The sequence below is a fragment of the Rhodamnia argentea genome, chromosome 2, assembly GCF_020921035.1.
Source record: "Rhodamnia argentea isolate NSW1041297 chromosome 2, ASM2092103v1, whole genome shotgun sequence".
NCBI lineage: Eukaryota > Viridiplantae > Streptophyta > Magnoliopsida > Myrtales > Myrtaceae > Rhodamnia > Rhodamnia argentea.
In genome coordinates, this window is record NC_063151.1 from 10,884,656 (window position 1) to 10,902,103 (window position 17,448).

At 39.7% G+C, this 17,448-nt stretch overlaps 2 protein-coding genes across 2 annotated transcripts in view; both read right to left on the reverse strand.

Moving 5' to 3' along the window:
- Positions 1–4,855: 4,855 nt before the first annotated feature.
- Positions 4,856–5,674, reverse strand: LOC115754161 (uncharacterized protein At4g26485-like). Its single transcript, XM_030693123.2, has 2 exons — positions 5,280–5,674; positions 4,856–5,152 (listed from the first exon to the last, which is right to left on the reverse strand). Exons 1-2 carry the CDS (start codon positions 5,672–5,674, stop codon positions 4,873–4,875), a joined length of 675 nt encoding a protein of 224 aa, XP_030548983.1. The 3' UTR covers positions 4,856–4,872.
- A 3,163-nt stretch (positions 5,675–8,837) lies between these two features.
- Positions 8,838–17,448, reverse strand: part of LOC115754162 (uncharacterized protein At4g26485-like) — a 31,907-nt gene continuing 23,296 nt past the window's right edge. Inside the window, exon 4 of the mRNA XM_048273435.1 lies at positions 8,838–9,216. Within this exon, the coding sequence (XP_048129392.1) occupies positions 8,853–9,216 (364 nt within the window). The 3' untranslated portion in view covers positions 8,838–8,852. The remainder of the gene's footprint in view (positions 9,217–17,448) is intronic.

The following is a 17,448-nucleotide window of genomic DNA, read 5'->3' on the forward strand; positions in this document are numbered from 1 at the left end:
GGTTAAAAAAAAAAAGGTCTAAATTAGCACACTTGCAATAGGTTTAGGACCTTTTTTGATAATTTTTTCTACTTTGGACGTTATAAAGAATTTTGATTGAATAGACTTAAAGTGAGACTAGTCGAAAAATGCCTATCCTAGTTTCCAACTATTCTCAATTAGGTTTCATATCAATCCATATTCTTTTTTTTTTTTGGGGTCTAAAATCAATCCATATTCTGAACGAGAGGAAATTGAGAAATCTCTGCTTCACTTGTTTGGCCAACAATAACAAGCTGGGATACAATGCAAAATGTGTGCCTGTTTTTCATGCGTTTTGTTATTTTTCTCGTACGTAATTTTATTTTAAGGCCTAATTGAATTCTGCTCTCAAGCCATCCTGCGCAGGAATGCCCATCTCAATGCACAAAAAAGGAATCACACGGGAGTCGGATCACACGCATTTGGCGATGTCCCGAGTGGTTGCTTCAACGCTTTTTGCATGTGCAAGTGGCACATCGAGTCCTATAAATTCGACTCTCTCCCTCGTGTTTTCCACGAAGCTCTCGTTCCCACTTACTAGCCTCTTTTCAGACCCATTCGACCGAAAGCGACCATCCATACGGCCGACGCCAATGAAAGTGTTCATGCTGTCGACGAAAATGATGTTGCTGTCGTGGCGGATTTCACGACGGCTGGAGCAATATATTCGAGATCTGATACAGGGATCATCGTGATCCACCACCAAGGGAGCCATTAGAAAGAGTGCAAGTATAAGCATGGTTTGTTGAAGCAATGATACTCGCACTAAACCTGCAATGAAGTCTTACACAGATTGCACCAACGGATGTCATCGTAAAATCCTCCATGGACGGCAACATGGCTTTGGTTTACATCAACAACATTTTCATCGATGTTGCCCATATGGAGGGTCCTACCTTTTTCGTGAACAAGGAATCGAAGGCATAGGAATTTTTAAACTCTTATTAATCAAAAGGCGTAGAAGTCAAATTCCTTGCTTAAGAAGAGTCTAATAAGTTAACAAAATCGGAATACAATTTCGTTTCTCAAGTAATCATCCACATATAAAGGTGGCGGTGTAATTCATATTGACATAAAGGTAGAGGTGTCAACGTGGGTCAACGGCAGCAAACGGATGGGTGAGGCCGCAATCCATGAGCAGCTAGGTCGACCAACCACTACTACCTGGGCCGGAGGACCTCATATGCTCCTGGATGGGGACTATGCGATTGCCTCCTCCGAGACATTCAGCTGGTCAAAGAGGAAATTTTCTCGAGCCTAATTCCCTAAAATCTTTATCATCAAATCCAATTGCCGAAATTGATTCCAACTTCTTTTTATAAAAAATAAAATAAAATCTCAATTTTAGGTACAATGTTAATTTTGCCCATATAAAACACGTTTAATCTAGTGAGTTTTTGCTAAAGGAAAAGGATTTGTGTTGCTCTTGAGTCATCCGATGATCAATTATTTCTCAAGCAATTTTTTCAAGATTGAAAATTGATTAAAGCTGGGGCTAATGAGTTGCCAAATTTGGTTGGAGGGACTGGTGGCAGGTTTTGAAGGTTATGTCAATTCCAGGCTAGTTTTTGGTGACATTTTGTTTTATCTGGTCTTTCAACTTTGTAACTTGGTATGCTTCTCTCTCGCCGAGCTCCGGCCTGCCCACGACCAGAGCCCCGGCATCGATTAAATCTGCATTGCATTGTTGCTTATAGAGTCTACTTGTTAATGGTATTATTGACATTCACACCATCTCTCTTGTTTCTTCATGCTGTGATATACCTTTCTCGTACTTTTTGCCAAACCCTTCTTCATTCGATATAGCCGTATCTGACCCTAGTAAAAATCCTCAAACAACAAAACATAGTCTTTCCTTAAAAGCAAGAAATGGAGGCGACGGAAGATTCCATCCCTCCTGCTCCAAATACTTGTCTTTGACGGCGGAATGCGATTTTTGAGCAATGTCTCGTGCTCCCAAGAAAATTGAGATGGCGATTCGTTCGGTGGTTCGAGCTCAATGGATAAATGATGGTCTTCTTGCTGCTTGGCTGCAGTCGTGTCACCTTGGGTGAGAGATGCTCAAAAAGTTCAAGCTGTAGCTTTGAAATGTTGAGGGATAATCAGTTCTGTGGACTTGAGATATGGGAGATTAGATAAGGACAGGAAAGTGTTTAAAAAATGCCAGAGAAGAATGTAGTTAGTCGGACAACGATGATTAATGGTTTGGATTAGACAGTGAGGCTTTGAGGTCGTTTCTTGATGCTCTTAGTAATGGAGTTCGAGCAAACTTGGTATGTGTGTATCTTGAATTTGTGTAGTAGGTCAGATTTTCAACTCAGAGAAGAAATTCATGCCTGTGTTATAAAGAACGAGCAGAGAAAGGTATGTGGGGTCAATATTATGTTTCATGATGATATTAGTCTCTCAAGAATCATCCGTTATATGCAGTGAAAGATTTGTAAAAAATTCGTAACTTGCTCTTCAACTGAGAGTGTAAATTTCAAAAACAATCAAATGAAGATAAATCAATCTGGATTTATTTTTTTGTACGGGGGGAAATGTAAAATGGGCATTAATATATGAAGATCTCTTCTATATGTAAACCCAAAATCAAATCCTGAAACCGTTTCATGATTTATGAGTGCCTCGGGCCGGGCTTTATCGCCGTCTTCATGCCCCATCCCAGGCCATAACTCGACCTCTGAGCTCCCTCACTAACTCGACGAGCCAGTCCATGGAGCCACCCATTAAATGGATCTCATGTTGAGCTAGATATGTGTCGGGTCGGGTTTGGGTCGCTAAATGTCCACTGTTTAAAAATGAGCCAAAATGGATTATATGGATCAATTCGGTCCGGACCATTTTTTACCCGACCCGACTCACCCTTTGATGGGCCTATGTAAAGCTAAAGAAAGAAAGCTCCTAGTATTAATATACCTTCACACCTTGAATTAAAAAGTACATCAAAATCTCCTACTCTATTGATTTGATATGCTTGATAAGAAACAATGTAATGTTTCGTAGGCGTAATTTGGTAATTTGGTTGTTTGCTCCAAATGTCGTGAAGCTCTAATTCATGTAACACTTAAGAATAATTAATATCACATGTCTAAGTAATTTATTTTGAGGGTTGCTTGGGTTACCTCAAACAATTATACTCATATTACAAACGATTTTTCTTGCACCTACGCTTATTAAGACGCTTACAAGTATTTCAGTGGTCGATAACCCTTGACTGAAAATAAATAGTAGAAGAGAAGATAATACGACTCTCAAACGATTCCACGAAATCTTTACATATTATAAACTAGGTGTTGCTAATAAACGAATAGCACGATATCGGGCTTTGTAAATGGATCGCCTACATTCCATGGGCCGTTGCCGCTTTTGCTTGCACTGTCCCTTCTCAGTGCAAAAGTGATTGGTCAAATGTATTTTCTAGAGATCGGGAAAATTAACAAAATGATTCTAAACTACTGTAATTGAGCAAATTCAATACTAATTTTTTTTTATCAATTCAGACATTAACCTTTTGCATTTGTGCTAATTCAGTCCATCCGGCCAACTTTGGCTATCCGACACTAACGTGGATTCCGACTTACACCGACTTGGACAAAATTTTTTTTGTAGAATTTTAATAATTTTTTATTTTTTATGATTTTTTTCTGTTTTTTTTGTTGGACTTTAGCTAGGATGCCCTCGCCCGGCCAGATTTGGCGGGGGCATCCTGGATCTAAAGTTTAGGGGAAAAAAGAAAAAGAAAAAGAAAAAATTATACAAAATTAATTTTTTATTAAAATATTATTAAAAATTGCCACGTTAGTGAAAGTTGGTCAAAGTTAATTGGATGGATTGAATTGACAAAAATACAAAAGGTTTGAGACTCAATTGTTAAAAAAAGGTTTATGACCGAATTGACACAATTGTAATATGTTTAAGAATTTTTTTGGTAATTCTCCTTTTAAAGATCTCTATCCTCAATATGTAGAGTGAAATGATCAAAATATCCAACATCAATACCCGAGGAGAATCTCCACACGAATTATACATGTAAAGAAATCAGAATAGGGAACAAAATGAAAAAAAAAGGAAACGAAGGCGAGAAGACTCGAGAAAAATAAAAACTATAATCGTGTTTATTAGGGTTGATCCGCTGAAGGTTGGGTCGGTTCCCATCCTAAAATCTAGAATTAGACTAGGCAGGGTCGGTTCTCCATTTGTGGAATCGGTGTTGATGATGATGATGATGATGATTATTATCATTATTATTATTTGGTTTCTTTCCCTACAAGTAAGAGTTTCCCAATATTGAAGGAAAAAAAATAAATTACTAATTATTTTCTTTCATAATAAAAATTATAAAAAAAGAAAATCTTGGCCGGTCCGTTTATTCGCTCTAGGCAGTCTGGTTGCTTAAATGGAACCGGGGGTCACCTGGAATCGGGCTGGTTAAATTGGGACCAATGCACATTTTTCAAGTCCTCTTCAAGATTGTGATACTTGATAGTTCGGCATTTGATTAGCAATTGGTATTTTGTTCATTTCAAGCAATTCTTAAAAGCTATAACGGGTATTTGTTTGATAATTCATTTTGCAATCAAGTGCCCGAGCGCTAATAGTTTCCTCGTTAGAGTTGGCACACGTTAGGATTCTGGTTGAACGTCCTTGACCCGAGCGGGGCAGGCTTTGAGCTCGAAGTGGTAATGTTTGGCCGGCGAGGGTGGAGGCGCAATGAGCAGCAAGAGAGAGGGGGAGAGAGACGCGAGATTGAGAAGGCTAGCAATTGAGAAACCCAAAAGCACACAAAAACATTAGAATCCTACATCTTCATTTGAATAAAATTACTAAGTTTCGAGATGGGAATCGTGGTCAATCTCTAAGGGCAAACTTGTAAGTAGAGCATTGACCGATCGGAAACTTTTGATCGCACCACAACCCGTCTCCCCTCTTGTTGACATAACCCGGATAGTCCGATTCCGAGAACTTCGCCTTCTCGACCAGACGCAGCTCTTCGTCTTCCTCGGCCAGCTTCTCTATCTCCCACTTACTGAACGGATAGGCTGTCTTGTGCGTCTCGTGAATCTCGCCATTTTTGGTCAGCATCGACCTCGCACTCCTCAAGAACCCTCTCACCAGATCTCGGTGTCGCCTGAAGAAACAATCCACAACTGCATCAGCTATTTTTCAATGTCTTGGACCATTAAGGTTAATTTAGTCTGCGTATGTTTCGTCAAGCAAGATAAATGGAAAGGTAAAGGTAAGCTGAGAAGCTTTACTGAATTTGGGAGTCGGAATGGTCGGGACCCTTGTAACCCGCGTGCGGAAAGTTGAACACGATCCGGTCGAAAGGTTTGCCCTGGAGGACGGGGTGTCGGGTCATGGTACGGGCGTTCACTTCGTGCAAAATGGTGCAGCCGAGTCCCTCCAGAATCTCCATGGTGGCGCTCGCGCTTTTGTACAGCATCTTCGAGGACGCTTGGGAGTCGAGGGAGGTGGCGACGATGTTAATGGCGGAGCCAAATGCTCGGGCCAAGCAGGCGGAGAAGGAGAAATCGCCCTCGCCGACGAGCAATATCTTGTGTAAATTGCTGTAATGCTTGATCAGCTTCTCTTCTTCTTGTTCTTCTTCACGTGCATCTCCATTGTTACGTAATAAGTTCACCCTCACCATTTATCAACTTACAGAAGTTGAACCACCCAACAATGAAATCCACTCGTGCATGCGAGAAATTTAGCTCGTGCATCTATATAGCTCTCTCTCTCTCCATAATGGGTGATTTCATCTTCCGAGAAATTAGGGGGGGTCTATCATCATTTTCAAGGGAGCAAGATGGACGTGATTCGTGAACGACCTTTCATGTTCCTCTCGTCTTCATCCTCCGACGCAACTTTGAACTTTGAAGTACGTGCACAGAGAGGAATTAATGGAGACGATCAAATGAAAACGGATTGAAGATTGGAAAGGTCTGGTCTGGGATCAGAGTCTTAAGTACTGAACTGTTTAGCAGCTCATGGATCGTGTGCACAAGTTGTCCATCAGTCTCCATTCCAAAAGAGGTTTTTGATGAGCTCTTAAACTATTGTGCCGTGCATTTCCATCTGTATAATCATCTCTTGCGGCACCATGAAACAAGACAAGACAACCACATCAGTTAGGCCCAAATAACTCGAAGCTTTTTCTCATCGTGTAATGATAAATGATAAGCTCATTATCCTCATCTTCAGCTGTCTTTTTGGGGGAGGCGAAATGGATGTTGGAGAACGCGGTTTTAGCGACAAAGTCAATCTTATTGTAACAATATTCGAACACTATTTATATAACCATATATTCTCTTGGTTTTGGCATTGGTTTGATACGTCTCGAGCAGCATTTTAGGGTCTGTTTGGTAACAATTCCGTTTCCGGAAATAGTTCCTACACATAAATGATTTTTTTTTTAAATTTTGTTTCAAGGAATAGTTTCTGAGCAAAAGAACGGGTTTGGTAACTATACAAAATTTCTATTCCCGGATAAGAAAAAGAAAAAGAATATGTTTGGTACGACCCTAAAAATTTCTATTCACAATTTTTTAATTTATTAAAAATATTTGTGGAGGCTGTGGGGACTGGCGGTGGTGGAGATCGTGGAGGCGATTAGCGACACGCGCTAGTGGATATCGGCCGCGATTAGCGATTGTGGAGATTGGTAGCGACCAGCAGCGACTATCAACGATTGACGATGGCAGCGGGGACCGGCGATTGACGACGACAGCGGGGACCGGCGTAGACTCGTGGTTATAAAGACAAGTATTAAGTTACAGTGATCTTATTTTTCTAAAATGAAATTGTTTCTTTTTGAGTGAGCTTATTTCTTGAAATTGTTCCCTAGAACAATGAAGCAACTTTCTTTTTGCTTCTTGTTTGTGTTCCAGGGAATAGATTTCTTCCCGAGAACATAAAAATTACCAAATAGATTTTTATTTGTTTTTTGTTCCCGATAACAAAAGAATATGAATCAAAGAATCTAGGGTGTTACCAAACAGGCCATTAATCTATTGAATTATCTGGAATGTCAATTCTCTATACCATCTTCAAGACCAAAAAAAAAAAAAAAAAAAAAAAAGAAAAAGAAAAAACCAAACTCTATACTATCTTCCCAACTTCCCTGAAAACCGCTTTCTATGTCTCTCACTCTCTCCCTCCATTCCTTTTCTAGTCAACACAATGGATTCATATTAGACTCGTGCAAATTACCATAACAAAAGAAGCAATCCGCAATTATAATCCACAACTATTATAGACCACAACTTATTATAGACCAATGTAGGTTGGTCCAAATCGTCTCATTTGATTAACTTCACACTCGAACATAAAGCAAGCATGCTTACTCCATTGGGAACTCGAATGCTCGTGACCGCAAAATTCAGCGTGCGGGAAATTGGTGATGATTCGGTCGAAAAATTTTTCTTTGAGAATTGGGCGTTGGGTCAATGGTATGGACGTCTACACTGTGCAGGACAGCGAACCCGAACGATCCGGTCTGTCCAAATTACTGCCCACTCTATTGAACAACTTCTTTAAGGATTCTTTTTGATCAGTTCATATGGAAATTAGAAAGAACAGATTGTACAAGAACAAAATTAAGTTAAACCGGTCAAGATAATGCTCTGTGAATGAGGTTTCATGTAGAAAAAAAAAAAATAGTACAACAACGTGAAACAATCTTCAATTTCTTCACACGCACGTCCATTGTCATCTAACTTAGCCTCCCCCATTGATCCGACGATCTTAAGAGTTCAGTCGTCGACATTCGCAGAGGGAGCAGATGCCATCTTCAGCTGGGCGTGTTGCTTTCACTCACGTCGTCTTGACAAGGAGACCTTCTTTTTCCTTTTTTTTTTTCAAAGATAAACCAAGAAATGGACAAGGAAATTTTGTACATGCATGAAGTCATTTATACCATTTCTGGCGTCATCGTTAGTTGTTAAAGAAAACCCTAGTTTCTGAACAGACGACAGAGCATTGGGATCAATGGAGTTGTAGTTTTTTGTCTCCTAGTCTTCTTCTTAGGGCTTCTAAAAAGTTTTGGATGTACGAGGGCAAAAACCATGAGACTCGGTTAATCATCTAACTTCGAATTTATTATATGATGGATAAGAGAGTTTTGAGCATGCTTTGACATTTACTCTTAATATCAAACAGTTTGTTTGCGTAGATATTATGGATAAAAAGTCAGCTTCTGATGATATGTTCACAGATTTATAAAGTTGAAGCTAAACTAAAGAATTTAAAAATTGAATATTTTTTCTGTTTGAAGGGAAAATAAGCCAATGCAGGACTCAAAACATTAGAATTTTTTTTCTTAATTATCCCCTCCCTAATCATGGGGAGGACTAATGTCTAAATAATTTTGGATATTATTGAAATGCACGTGTAAGTTTTGTTAGAAAAGTCCCACATTAGAAAATTTGTGAGTTGTTGAGCCATTAATATATCTAAGTTGGGACATAAAGGCCTAAACTTTCAAGTCTTTGAGTGAAGGTGAATTCAACTGAATACATTTGATAGATTCGGATTTGGGCTTTCTCTTGGTGATTTCCTGTGCGCTCCCAACAACAAACACCCTTTGCCGGCTTGTATAACAAACCCTTTTTCGTAGGAAAAATTTCGTGGAAACTACGTGGATCTAGTTTCCTCGTCGAAACATGCAAAAAAAAGAAGTTACTCCAATCCTGGATAGATTGCAAAATTAAAGCTTTCTTTTAAGCACTGCTGGAGATAACTGCTTAGAAGTTAGAACTACACCATAATATCAACTGCCAAATGATCATTTCGCTTGATCATACTCAACAAGATCGGACGAGCTCAAGTTAAGCAGAGCACGCAATGCACTCCGTGCGTCCCGTGGAGAGTACGATGACGCTTGTAAGTCGATGCTTCTCCGACGGGGAAAGTACACTAACACTTTTCCTAAACTTGTAGGTCGAGGCTTCTCCGACCGGGAAAGTATGATGACACTTCACGCCCGATCCTCTCTGGTTGACATACCTTGCGTAATCCCGTGCGGAGAACCACGTTTCCTCGACCAAGAACAGGCCTTGTTCCTCGGCCAGCTTCTCAATTCCCCACTTGCTGTATGGATGACCCGTCTTGTGCGTCACGTGAATCTCTCCGTCCTCGGCCAGCATCGCCTTCGCGATGTTCAGGAAGCCTCTTACCAGATCTTGGTGAAGCCTGGAAATCAAACTCACATTCAATGTAGGGTAGATCATTACAGACGATAAAGAAAGATCGACGCACTCGTTTATGGGACCAATATGGATGTAAGCTTTAAATGTACGAAACGAAAGGCTCAAGAGTCGGAGACTAACTAAATCTGGAGCAAGGATGCTTCAGGGAGGTAGAAGCCAGCATGAGGAAAATTGTAGACTATTCGATCGAAGGATCTGTGCTGGAGAATGGGGTGTTTGCTCATGGTATCAGCGTCCACTTCATGCAAAACGGTGCCCCCAAAGAGCTCGACCACTTCCAAGTTGATAATCGCCGATGTTGCATAACTCATTTTTATCATGTCTAAGGACAAAGAACTAGGGTTAAAACTGAGGGACAGCCTTAGAAATGGTAAGGATAGACCGAGCATCTTCGGTTGTCGATGTCATTACTGTTAGCGACAGACATTGAGAACATCCTTGGTCCTTTTAGCCAGCTCCGGTGTAAGTCGATTGTGCTTCTTCTCTAACATACGATTGACTGAATGTACCCAAAAAAAAAAAAAAGGTGAGGCATGTGATTTTGCACGGGTACCTCGTGAGTCAAGCGAGGTGGCGACCATGTTGACGGTGGTGCCGAATGTCCTGGCCAAGCAAGCTGGGAAGGAAAAATCACCCTCGCCCACAAGCAGTATCCTGTGGAGACTGCTGCAGTGCTTGATGCGTTTCTCTCGTTCGACATGTCCAATCCCAACCACGTTCGTCTCCGCCATCGATCCAAACCTTATCGGTTTGGAGCTAAATCAAGAACAGTTTCATCGATCCTGTGTCCTAAAGCGTGCACGCAGGTGGTTATATAAAGAGCATTTTGACTAAGTGTCTTGAATACCAGAAGTCGCTGCGGCTGCGGTGATCAGAACAGTAAGTGCAAGTGGTCGGCTCACTGGAAAAAGCACTAAGGTCTGCAAGTTTTATTCTTCCAAAGGAATTAGGGTTTGAAAGCTTCGTTTACCGAGAAGGTTGATACATTATCCACGCATGACTGACCTTTCATGTCCGCACGCGTGCCTTTCTGATCTCCAAGAAATATAATTGGACCATGAAGAGGATGTAGGATCTCATAAATGCACGTAGGGTTGTACGTGCTGTGTTGGGAGAAAATTATCCAAAAAATTTCTAAATTTATTGTACATTTACCGATTAAATTTTAAGTCTTTGCATATTTTGTCAATTGAATCCAAACCAGTCAATTTTGACCCAAAATCGTCAATGTGGACAATTTTTAATAACAAGTTACTATTTTTCAAAATTTTATTGATTTTTCTTTCCTTTGTTTCTTTTTTTAAACAAATTCTAGCAAGCAAGGTTGTCGCTGACCATTGCCGGCTATAGGCAAGGGTGCCCGGACCAAACGAGGGCCAACAGGCACAGGTGCTAGCCCAAATTGGGTGCCGGTGATGGTTGGCTAGCAACATCGCTAGCTATAATTGTAAAAGGTAAAACAAAGAAAAATAAATAAATAATTCAAAAAATTATTAAAATAATATTTAAAAATTGTGCATGTTGGCGTCAACCGTATCACGTAGGAGGAATGATGTCCACGATAGCAATTTCTAATCGAAATTGACCAAATGAACTCAACTGACAAAATGTGAAAAAGTTTAAGACTCAATTGATAAAATTAAAAGATTAAGGACTGAATTGACAAAAGTGCAAAATATTTAAGATTTTTTAGACGATTTTCCCGTTGCGTTTGGTACGACGAAATGGAATGAAACAAAGAAACAAATGAAATGAAATACCCGATTCCAATATCTTTCTTCCGTGAAATGTGGGAATTGAACGGGGGCGTGATGTTACTGTGTTTGGTCGTAAAAAAAAGTTCGGTGGGAATGGAATGGGTTGGAATGAGAATTTTCTAACAAACTCAGTAATGCCTAATGCGTTTCTCTTCACACGCACGTCCATTGTCATCTAACTTAGCCTTCTCCGTTGATCCGACCATCTTCGTAGTTGAGTTAACATTACATACGTCGTCTTTGACACGAAGACCTTTTTTAAGATAAACCATGAAATTGATAAGGAATATTTTTGAGCATGTCATTTATACATTTTTTTTTGTGTGATCCATAGTTGTTAAAAAGTAACCCTAAGTCTCTGAATGGACACGAGAGCATTGAGATCAGTAGAATTGTAAGTAGAGAAATCATTATGTGGCTGTCATTAATTCACGATGAGATTAACGGTTTTAAGCCACAAAAAAAAAGAAGAAGTAACAATTGGACATTTGAAAATTTGTGGCCCACAATTACCTAAAAATAATTATGCTAGCAAAACCTTTGCAAGCATGTGTATCCTAGGCTGCTTCTTCCAGAATTAGGGTTTCACGTTCATGGTCCATTTATCAAGATCATTGGTATTTCGGCCTAGAAAAAAGAACCAAAAAAAGAAAAAATGAAAAAACTGGCAAGAGCATTTGTACATTATCGTAATCGTGAATGAATGACCTTTCACGTTCTCTCGCTATCAACGCTCACGATTTGAAAGAGGACAAACAAGAAAAAGTGAAAGGACGGTCGAAGATGAGAGGTCTACCATGGCCATTCCCGACACTACAAAACATGTATGTTGGGGGACAATAAGAAGGGAGGATTGAGGTTAAATTTGCAACTTGTTGAATTCTTTGGTCAGATTTAATTTCATGGAGTCGATTCCGACACAATTTGCAACTCAAAATCGAGTCAAAAGGGTAGGACTTGCTTTCGAGGTTAGTGCTCCACATGCTTCATCTCGACTGTTCAATACTAAGTTATGGTTTAAATTCAAATTTAGCTCAACTCCCTGGGATTTTCAGAACTTAAATATAATAAGACACTTGCTTTTCTTTACGTCTGCAAGCTTATTTTTTTTTAATTGGTGCATCTATAAGTTCATAAGCCCATGGCCATATTAAAAAAGAGGAGAAAGTCGAAACGTTTGAACGTTTATGGAAGAAACCCACGAGAATTGTATAATCATCTACATTTGAATTTATAGCACGATGGATAAGAGAGTTTCCCACCTTAGGAATTTTGTCCATCAAATCTGGCGTATTTCAATGTTTTCTTAAGAATTAAAAATTGTCAGTAGAGATTTTTAAGGATAAAAAATTTAGTTTTTGATGTAATTTTTACAGGATTTTGATGTTTGAGAGAAAATAATAAAATTAATAATTTTCTTTTTTAAGGGGGAAATAAATTATTCCGGAAATTGAAATTCTAGAAAAAATAAATAAATTATGCCCTCCCCAACCAATCTTGGACACCTCATCTGATGAACCTTTTTTTGTAGAAAAATTTCATGGGTACATCTCGTTTTCTAAAAAATATTTTCAAAAAGTCATTTTCTTGAAAAATGATAATATTTTTCAATGTTTGGCCAAAACCTGAAAATGAACAGGAAAATACTTCTCCATTTGATAAGAAAAATCCTTCGAGAGAAAATTACCAAAAATTTCAAAATTTTAATTATATTTTATTTTTTGTTCTTTTTTTTTAGTTTCTTTCTTCCTATGGCTGCTGCTAGCCATTACTATAGCCGATTATTAGCCCATGGCGATAGACATGGCCACGGGCTGGTTAAGGTTCATCTCATTTTTGGAATCGGCCTGGAACCGATGGTTCCAGGCTTGTTCCGAATTGGCCAATGCCGTTAGGCATAGGCCTAACGGCTAATAGCATTTAAAAAAAAAAAAACGATCGTTGCAATGCAATAGTCAAAAATTTGATTGTTGCATTGCAACGATCTACTGACGGATCCCTCCTCTCCTGGCCCCCTCCCCCCCCCTTTTTTCTAATTTATTAAAACTATCCTAAATATCTATAAATACCCCTCCTCCCTTTCATTTTTCTCACAAATTCTCTCAATTTTTCTCAATTCTCTCCATCCGTTCAATTTTTACAATTCTCTCAATCCTAGCTCAATTCTCTCAATTTTCTGAATCCGCTTTCCGCTCGATTCTCTAAAAAAAAAAAAGGCAAGTGGAAGCAGATCTGGTGACAAGGGAAAGAGCACAATGCGGATAGGGAAATCCGATTATCCTCATCCTCATGAATATGATCCTGATTTTCAATATTGGGTAAACGAAAATGATAATATCAACGTTATTCCCAACGTTGAGCACGTCGCAACGCAAGAAAGTCTTCATCCTCCTACCATTGTCGAAGAAATGTTGATAACACGGGATTTAGAATAGGAGGGTACATCCAACATATGGAAACACTTCACGAAGGAATATTTAAGCGAAAATAAGTATCGGGTAAAATGTAAATATTGTGGGACAACATACGGTTTTACAGTTGGAGGTGGCTATGGAACATTTAAACTGCATCCGAGGTCAAAACATGCAACGCAAGTGAGGATTGACACCAGCTAACAACAAATTGCCGGGTATGCCAATCCTAACACCTCCTTTATTTCGTTATAATGAAATAATTTGTAAAGAAACATTAGCTCAATACGCTGCTATTGATCGTTTACGATTTAATATTGGTGAAAATTTTGATTTTAATTTTTTTATAAACACTGCATGTACTTCGTAAGCAAAACCCGTTCCGAGAAGTACTCTTAAAAGGGAAATTTTTTTGCTTTATAAAAAAGGAAAAAAAGATTTGAAAAGTTCGTTTACGAATTTCAATGGACGTGTGCATATAGGTAGCGGCATTTGGAGCGATCCTTGACAAACTTATTCTTATATAGGTATCATATGTCATTGGACAGATGACGATTGGAATATTCAAAAAAGAATTATTGCATTTCGAGTTTTTGATGATAGGCATACGACCAATAATAGATTACTTAGACAAGTTTTAGAAAAGCATAATTTGATTAATAAAATTTTTTTAGTTGGTTTTGATAATGCCGCGGCAAATACTGCTTCCATTCCCGATTTAGAAAAGATTTGTAAACCCATTTTTGGTGTTTATTATCCTATTATGTATTTATTTTTAATAAAATGTGTTAATATTGCTGGTGTTTTTGAAGAATATGAAAAAAAAATGATCAATTAGCTCCGAATATTATATCAATGCGAGCAAAATGGCTGCTTTATTATACTGAAATTCCTCTTATTTATTTGGTTGCTTTTGTTTTCGATCCACATATGAAATTAGATGGTTTAGGCAATTATCTGAATAGCTATTATGAATGTTTACATTTGAATGAAACCGTAAATGTTAGAACTAGACAAGCAGAGGTTAAAGAAGTAATAGTAGAATTGTATAGTGAATTTTGTAGTAGATATGGTTTAGGTAGTAGTGGATCTTTTTAACCTTGTAACGTACAAAGCGGGGAGAGTGGTTGTGACGTCCTGAAATTTAGATGATTGTAAGGAAATTATAAATTCCAACGTGGAAAGTAAATTTTGGTTTTAAAGACTTGGAAGTCGATGATTGGCTATTCCGAGACGTTTGTCAAGAAAAGTCAAGTTTGAGTTGTCAAACTTTGACTTGTAATGTCGAGAATTGTTGCTCGTAAACTTAACCTCGTCCGAACCTTAATGTGGAAATTTCAATTTTATCCTCGATCGATCAAGCCAAATGACCATCCGATACCATTTGTCAAATTACGTTTTTGCCCCTAGGATTATGGGTATAGAACGAAATTATTGATGGGTGTGATTTGAATTTCGTGTTGACCTATTTTCTTTTTATTTTATTTTATTTTCTTTGGTGTTATTCGGGCTAATGCTATTTGGGATCCGAACAAAAAGAAAATTGGGCCCCACTTCCATTTGATTCCAACTAAATCTCTCTCCCTTCTATTTTTACTTCAACCGAACCCCCCCTTAACTAGCCAAATCCCTTTTTTTCCTAAATGATTCTTCTTTCCTCATTACGTTATCCTAATGTGACGTCAACCCAAAAACTTCCTGCCCAAGTTTTCCCCACCCACGTGCATTTCTCTCTCTCATCTCTCTCTCCTTCGACTACAAGACCCCTCAACCTTCTATTCATCTTCTTCTTCTTGTTTGCTTTTCTTCTTCTTTTCTTTTGTGGAACAGAAGCCCTCGGTTTGACACTATCACCACCACCCATCATTTATCTCACCGTGAGCCACACTGCCACCTCTGACCCCGCCGTCGTACCTCCGCCGCTGTGTCGCACCACCATTAATCGCGTTGCGGGACGATGCCGCACTACTAGCATCAGCCGAAGCCCTTTTCGATTCCGATGCCCCGGCCATCGTGATCCACCTAACCCCAACGCATCTGTTCAGCCCTCGAGCCGCCACCGGCCAACCCGATTTGTTGCCACCCGAGGCCGCTGGCAGTCCGCGAGTCATTTCCATCCGTCGCCATAGCTCGATGGACGACCCGTGACTGCATTTTCCGCTCGGCCTCCTCTACACCTGAGTTGTTGTCGCTGTGAGCTCCTTGTCCTAATACCCGCGGCTACCTCCAGTCATCCCTAGCTTCGTCATTTGCTTCCGTTGCGCTCAACCGACCGCAACTTTGGCCTGAGCTTCCTCGGTCCGGCCTTAGCGCCCGCTCGTTATTGTTCTACCATCGGGAGCTGTTACCCGGCCTGCCGACCCACTTTCCCGAGACCTCCCATACCCCCGACACTAAACTACAACCCCCGTAGCCCCCAAAATCAAGTTGTTCTTTTGCTGTTCGTCACGAGATCACCGCCGAACCCGAGCCTTGTCTTTATCCTGCCACCGACCCGACGCCAAGCTCAACTCAAATGTGTCGTTCGTAACCTTCGCGATTGTCGTTGGTCACGGCGGACTTGAACGCGAGCTCGCGAACCGAACCGAGGACCATCGCCGTAACCCGACCCAACATCGAACATGGAAGTTGTGAGTTAACCTCTAAACTACGATTAGGATGTTAACCGCATTCGAGAATTAGTATAACTGGAATTGATTGCGATTAGAATGATTAATGGGTGTTGAATATGTTTATTTTAATTATAATTGAATTATTGATTTGAGATCGAGCTAGTTAATTTTTATGGTGACGAATAATCGAAATTCCGGATGCATTAAACGAGATCAAATAATTAATTAAAGTGGGGTTTAATCAATTAAGATAAATGCAGTTCATTATAGACGGAATAATTAACTGTTAATTCATTGCTATTGGGCGATTATTATTAGATGATTATTATTAGGTTACTACGGCATTATTATTGGATGACTGTTGAGTGTTACGATTGATGTGAATTTGATGACTGATTACCCTATTTATAGATGCAAAGTTTAGTGGACAATATATGTATTTATGTGGTCATGTGTGGACTGATATTTTAATCATGAAAATGGCCTTAAACCAAGTTTCGAGCACCATTGTTTGTGTAAATGCATTGGGTTAAATGTAAAGATATAAATTGGTTGTTTGCTTATTATGCTTGTGTGGTCACATAGTGGATACCGTCCCCTCGTGTACGTGAGGACAAAGCCGACACCCCCGTGTACGAGGGTTTGAGCTTGGTAAATTCATACCGACGGTACTTGGAACCACACGATTTATCGGATGCCAATCGCAGCTTCTGACGGACCGACGTTCCTTATAGAAATGCCCGATTGTTAGTCCATGTTGAGGGTACTTGGAACCACATGGCTTGTTGGTCGCCGTCCCCGAATGAATGGGACGAAGCCCGGTTCTGCTGGAAGAGCATGGTTTTGCTAGATCGGGAAGGGTAATTAATAACTGGAACATGTGTGGTGAATTGCATATGCGAGTCGTGATGAGTATTCTAATTATTTGCCTTGGCGGTTTGAAATTGAATGTATGTATATATATAAACTGTTCATGTATTGGTCAATGTGGGGTAAAATTGCATGTAATTGATAATTCAACGTGGTAATTATAATGTGATGCGAGTTGCCCGCTATTGATCTTCCATGGATATTGCCTTGTATGTTTAGGATGCCTTGGTGAGTCAATGTCCTATCCGGACTTTGACTCACGGAGATTTTATATCTCACACGTTGTTGTTAAATGTTTTCAAGTCCGTGATGCCTATAGTACATCCGGTGAGGTTCGGAGTCTCCGTAGACCAGTCCTATGACGTTACTCATCTCTCTATCCCCGGGTCCGACCAGTTATGAGAGCACTATACCCCAACCATTTGGGTCGAGGAAGGGCTAGGCTTTTTGGTACTTCATATTTTCAAAGCCTGGTTCGTTCGAGATGGTGATATCTTATATGGGCTGATCCAAAGGTTTGATGGACCTCCTTCTGCGGCTCTGAGTCGGACATGGGATCCTATGG

Bases quoted from the DNA above. Each gene is read 5' to 3' on its own strand.
- LOC115754161 (XM_030693123.2), bottom strand. From the start codon at position 5,674: ATGGTGAGGGTGAACTTATTACGTAACAATGGAGATGCACGTGAAGAA. The intron at 5,153-5,279 runs GTAAAGCTTCTC...TTGTTTCTTCAG, and splicing joins CATTCCGACTCCCAAATTCA to GCGACACCGAGATCTGGTGA.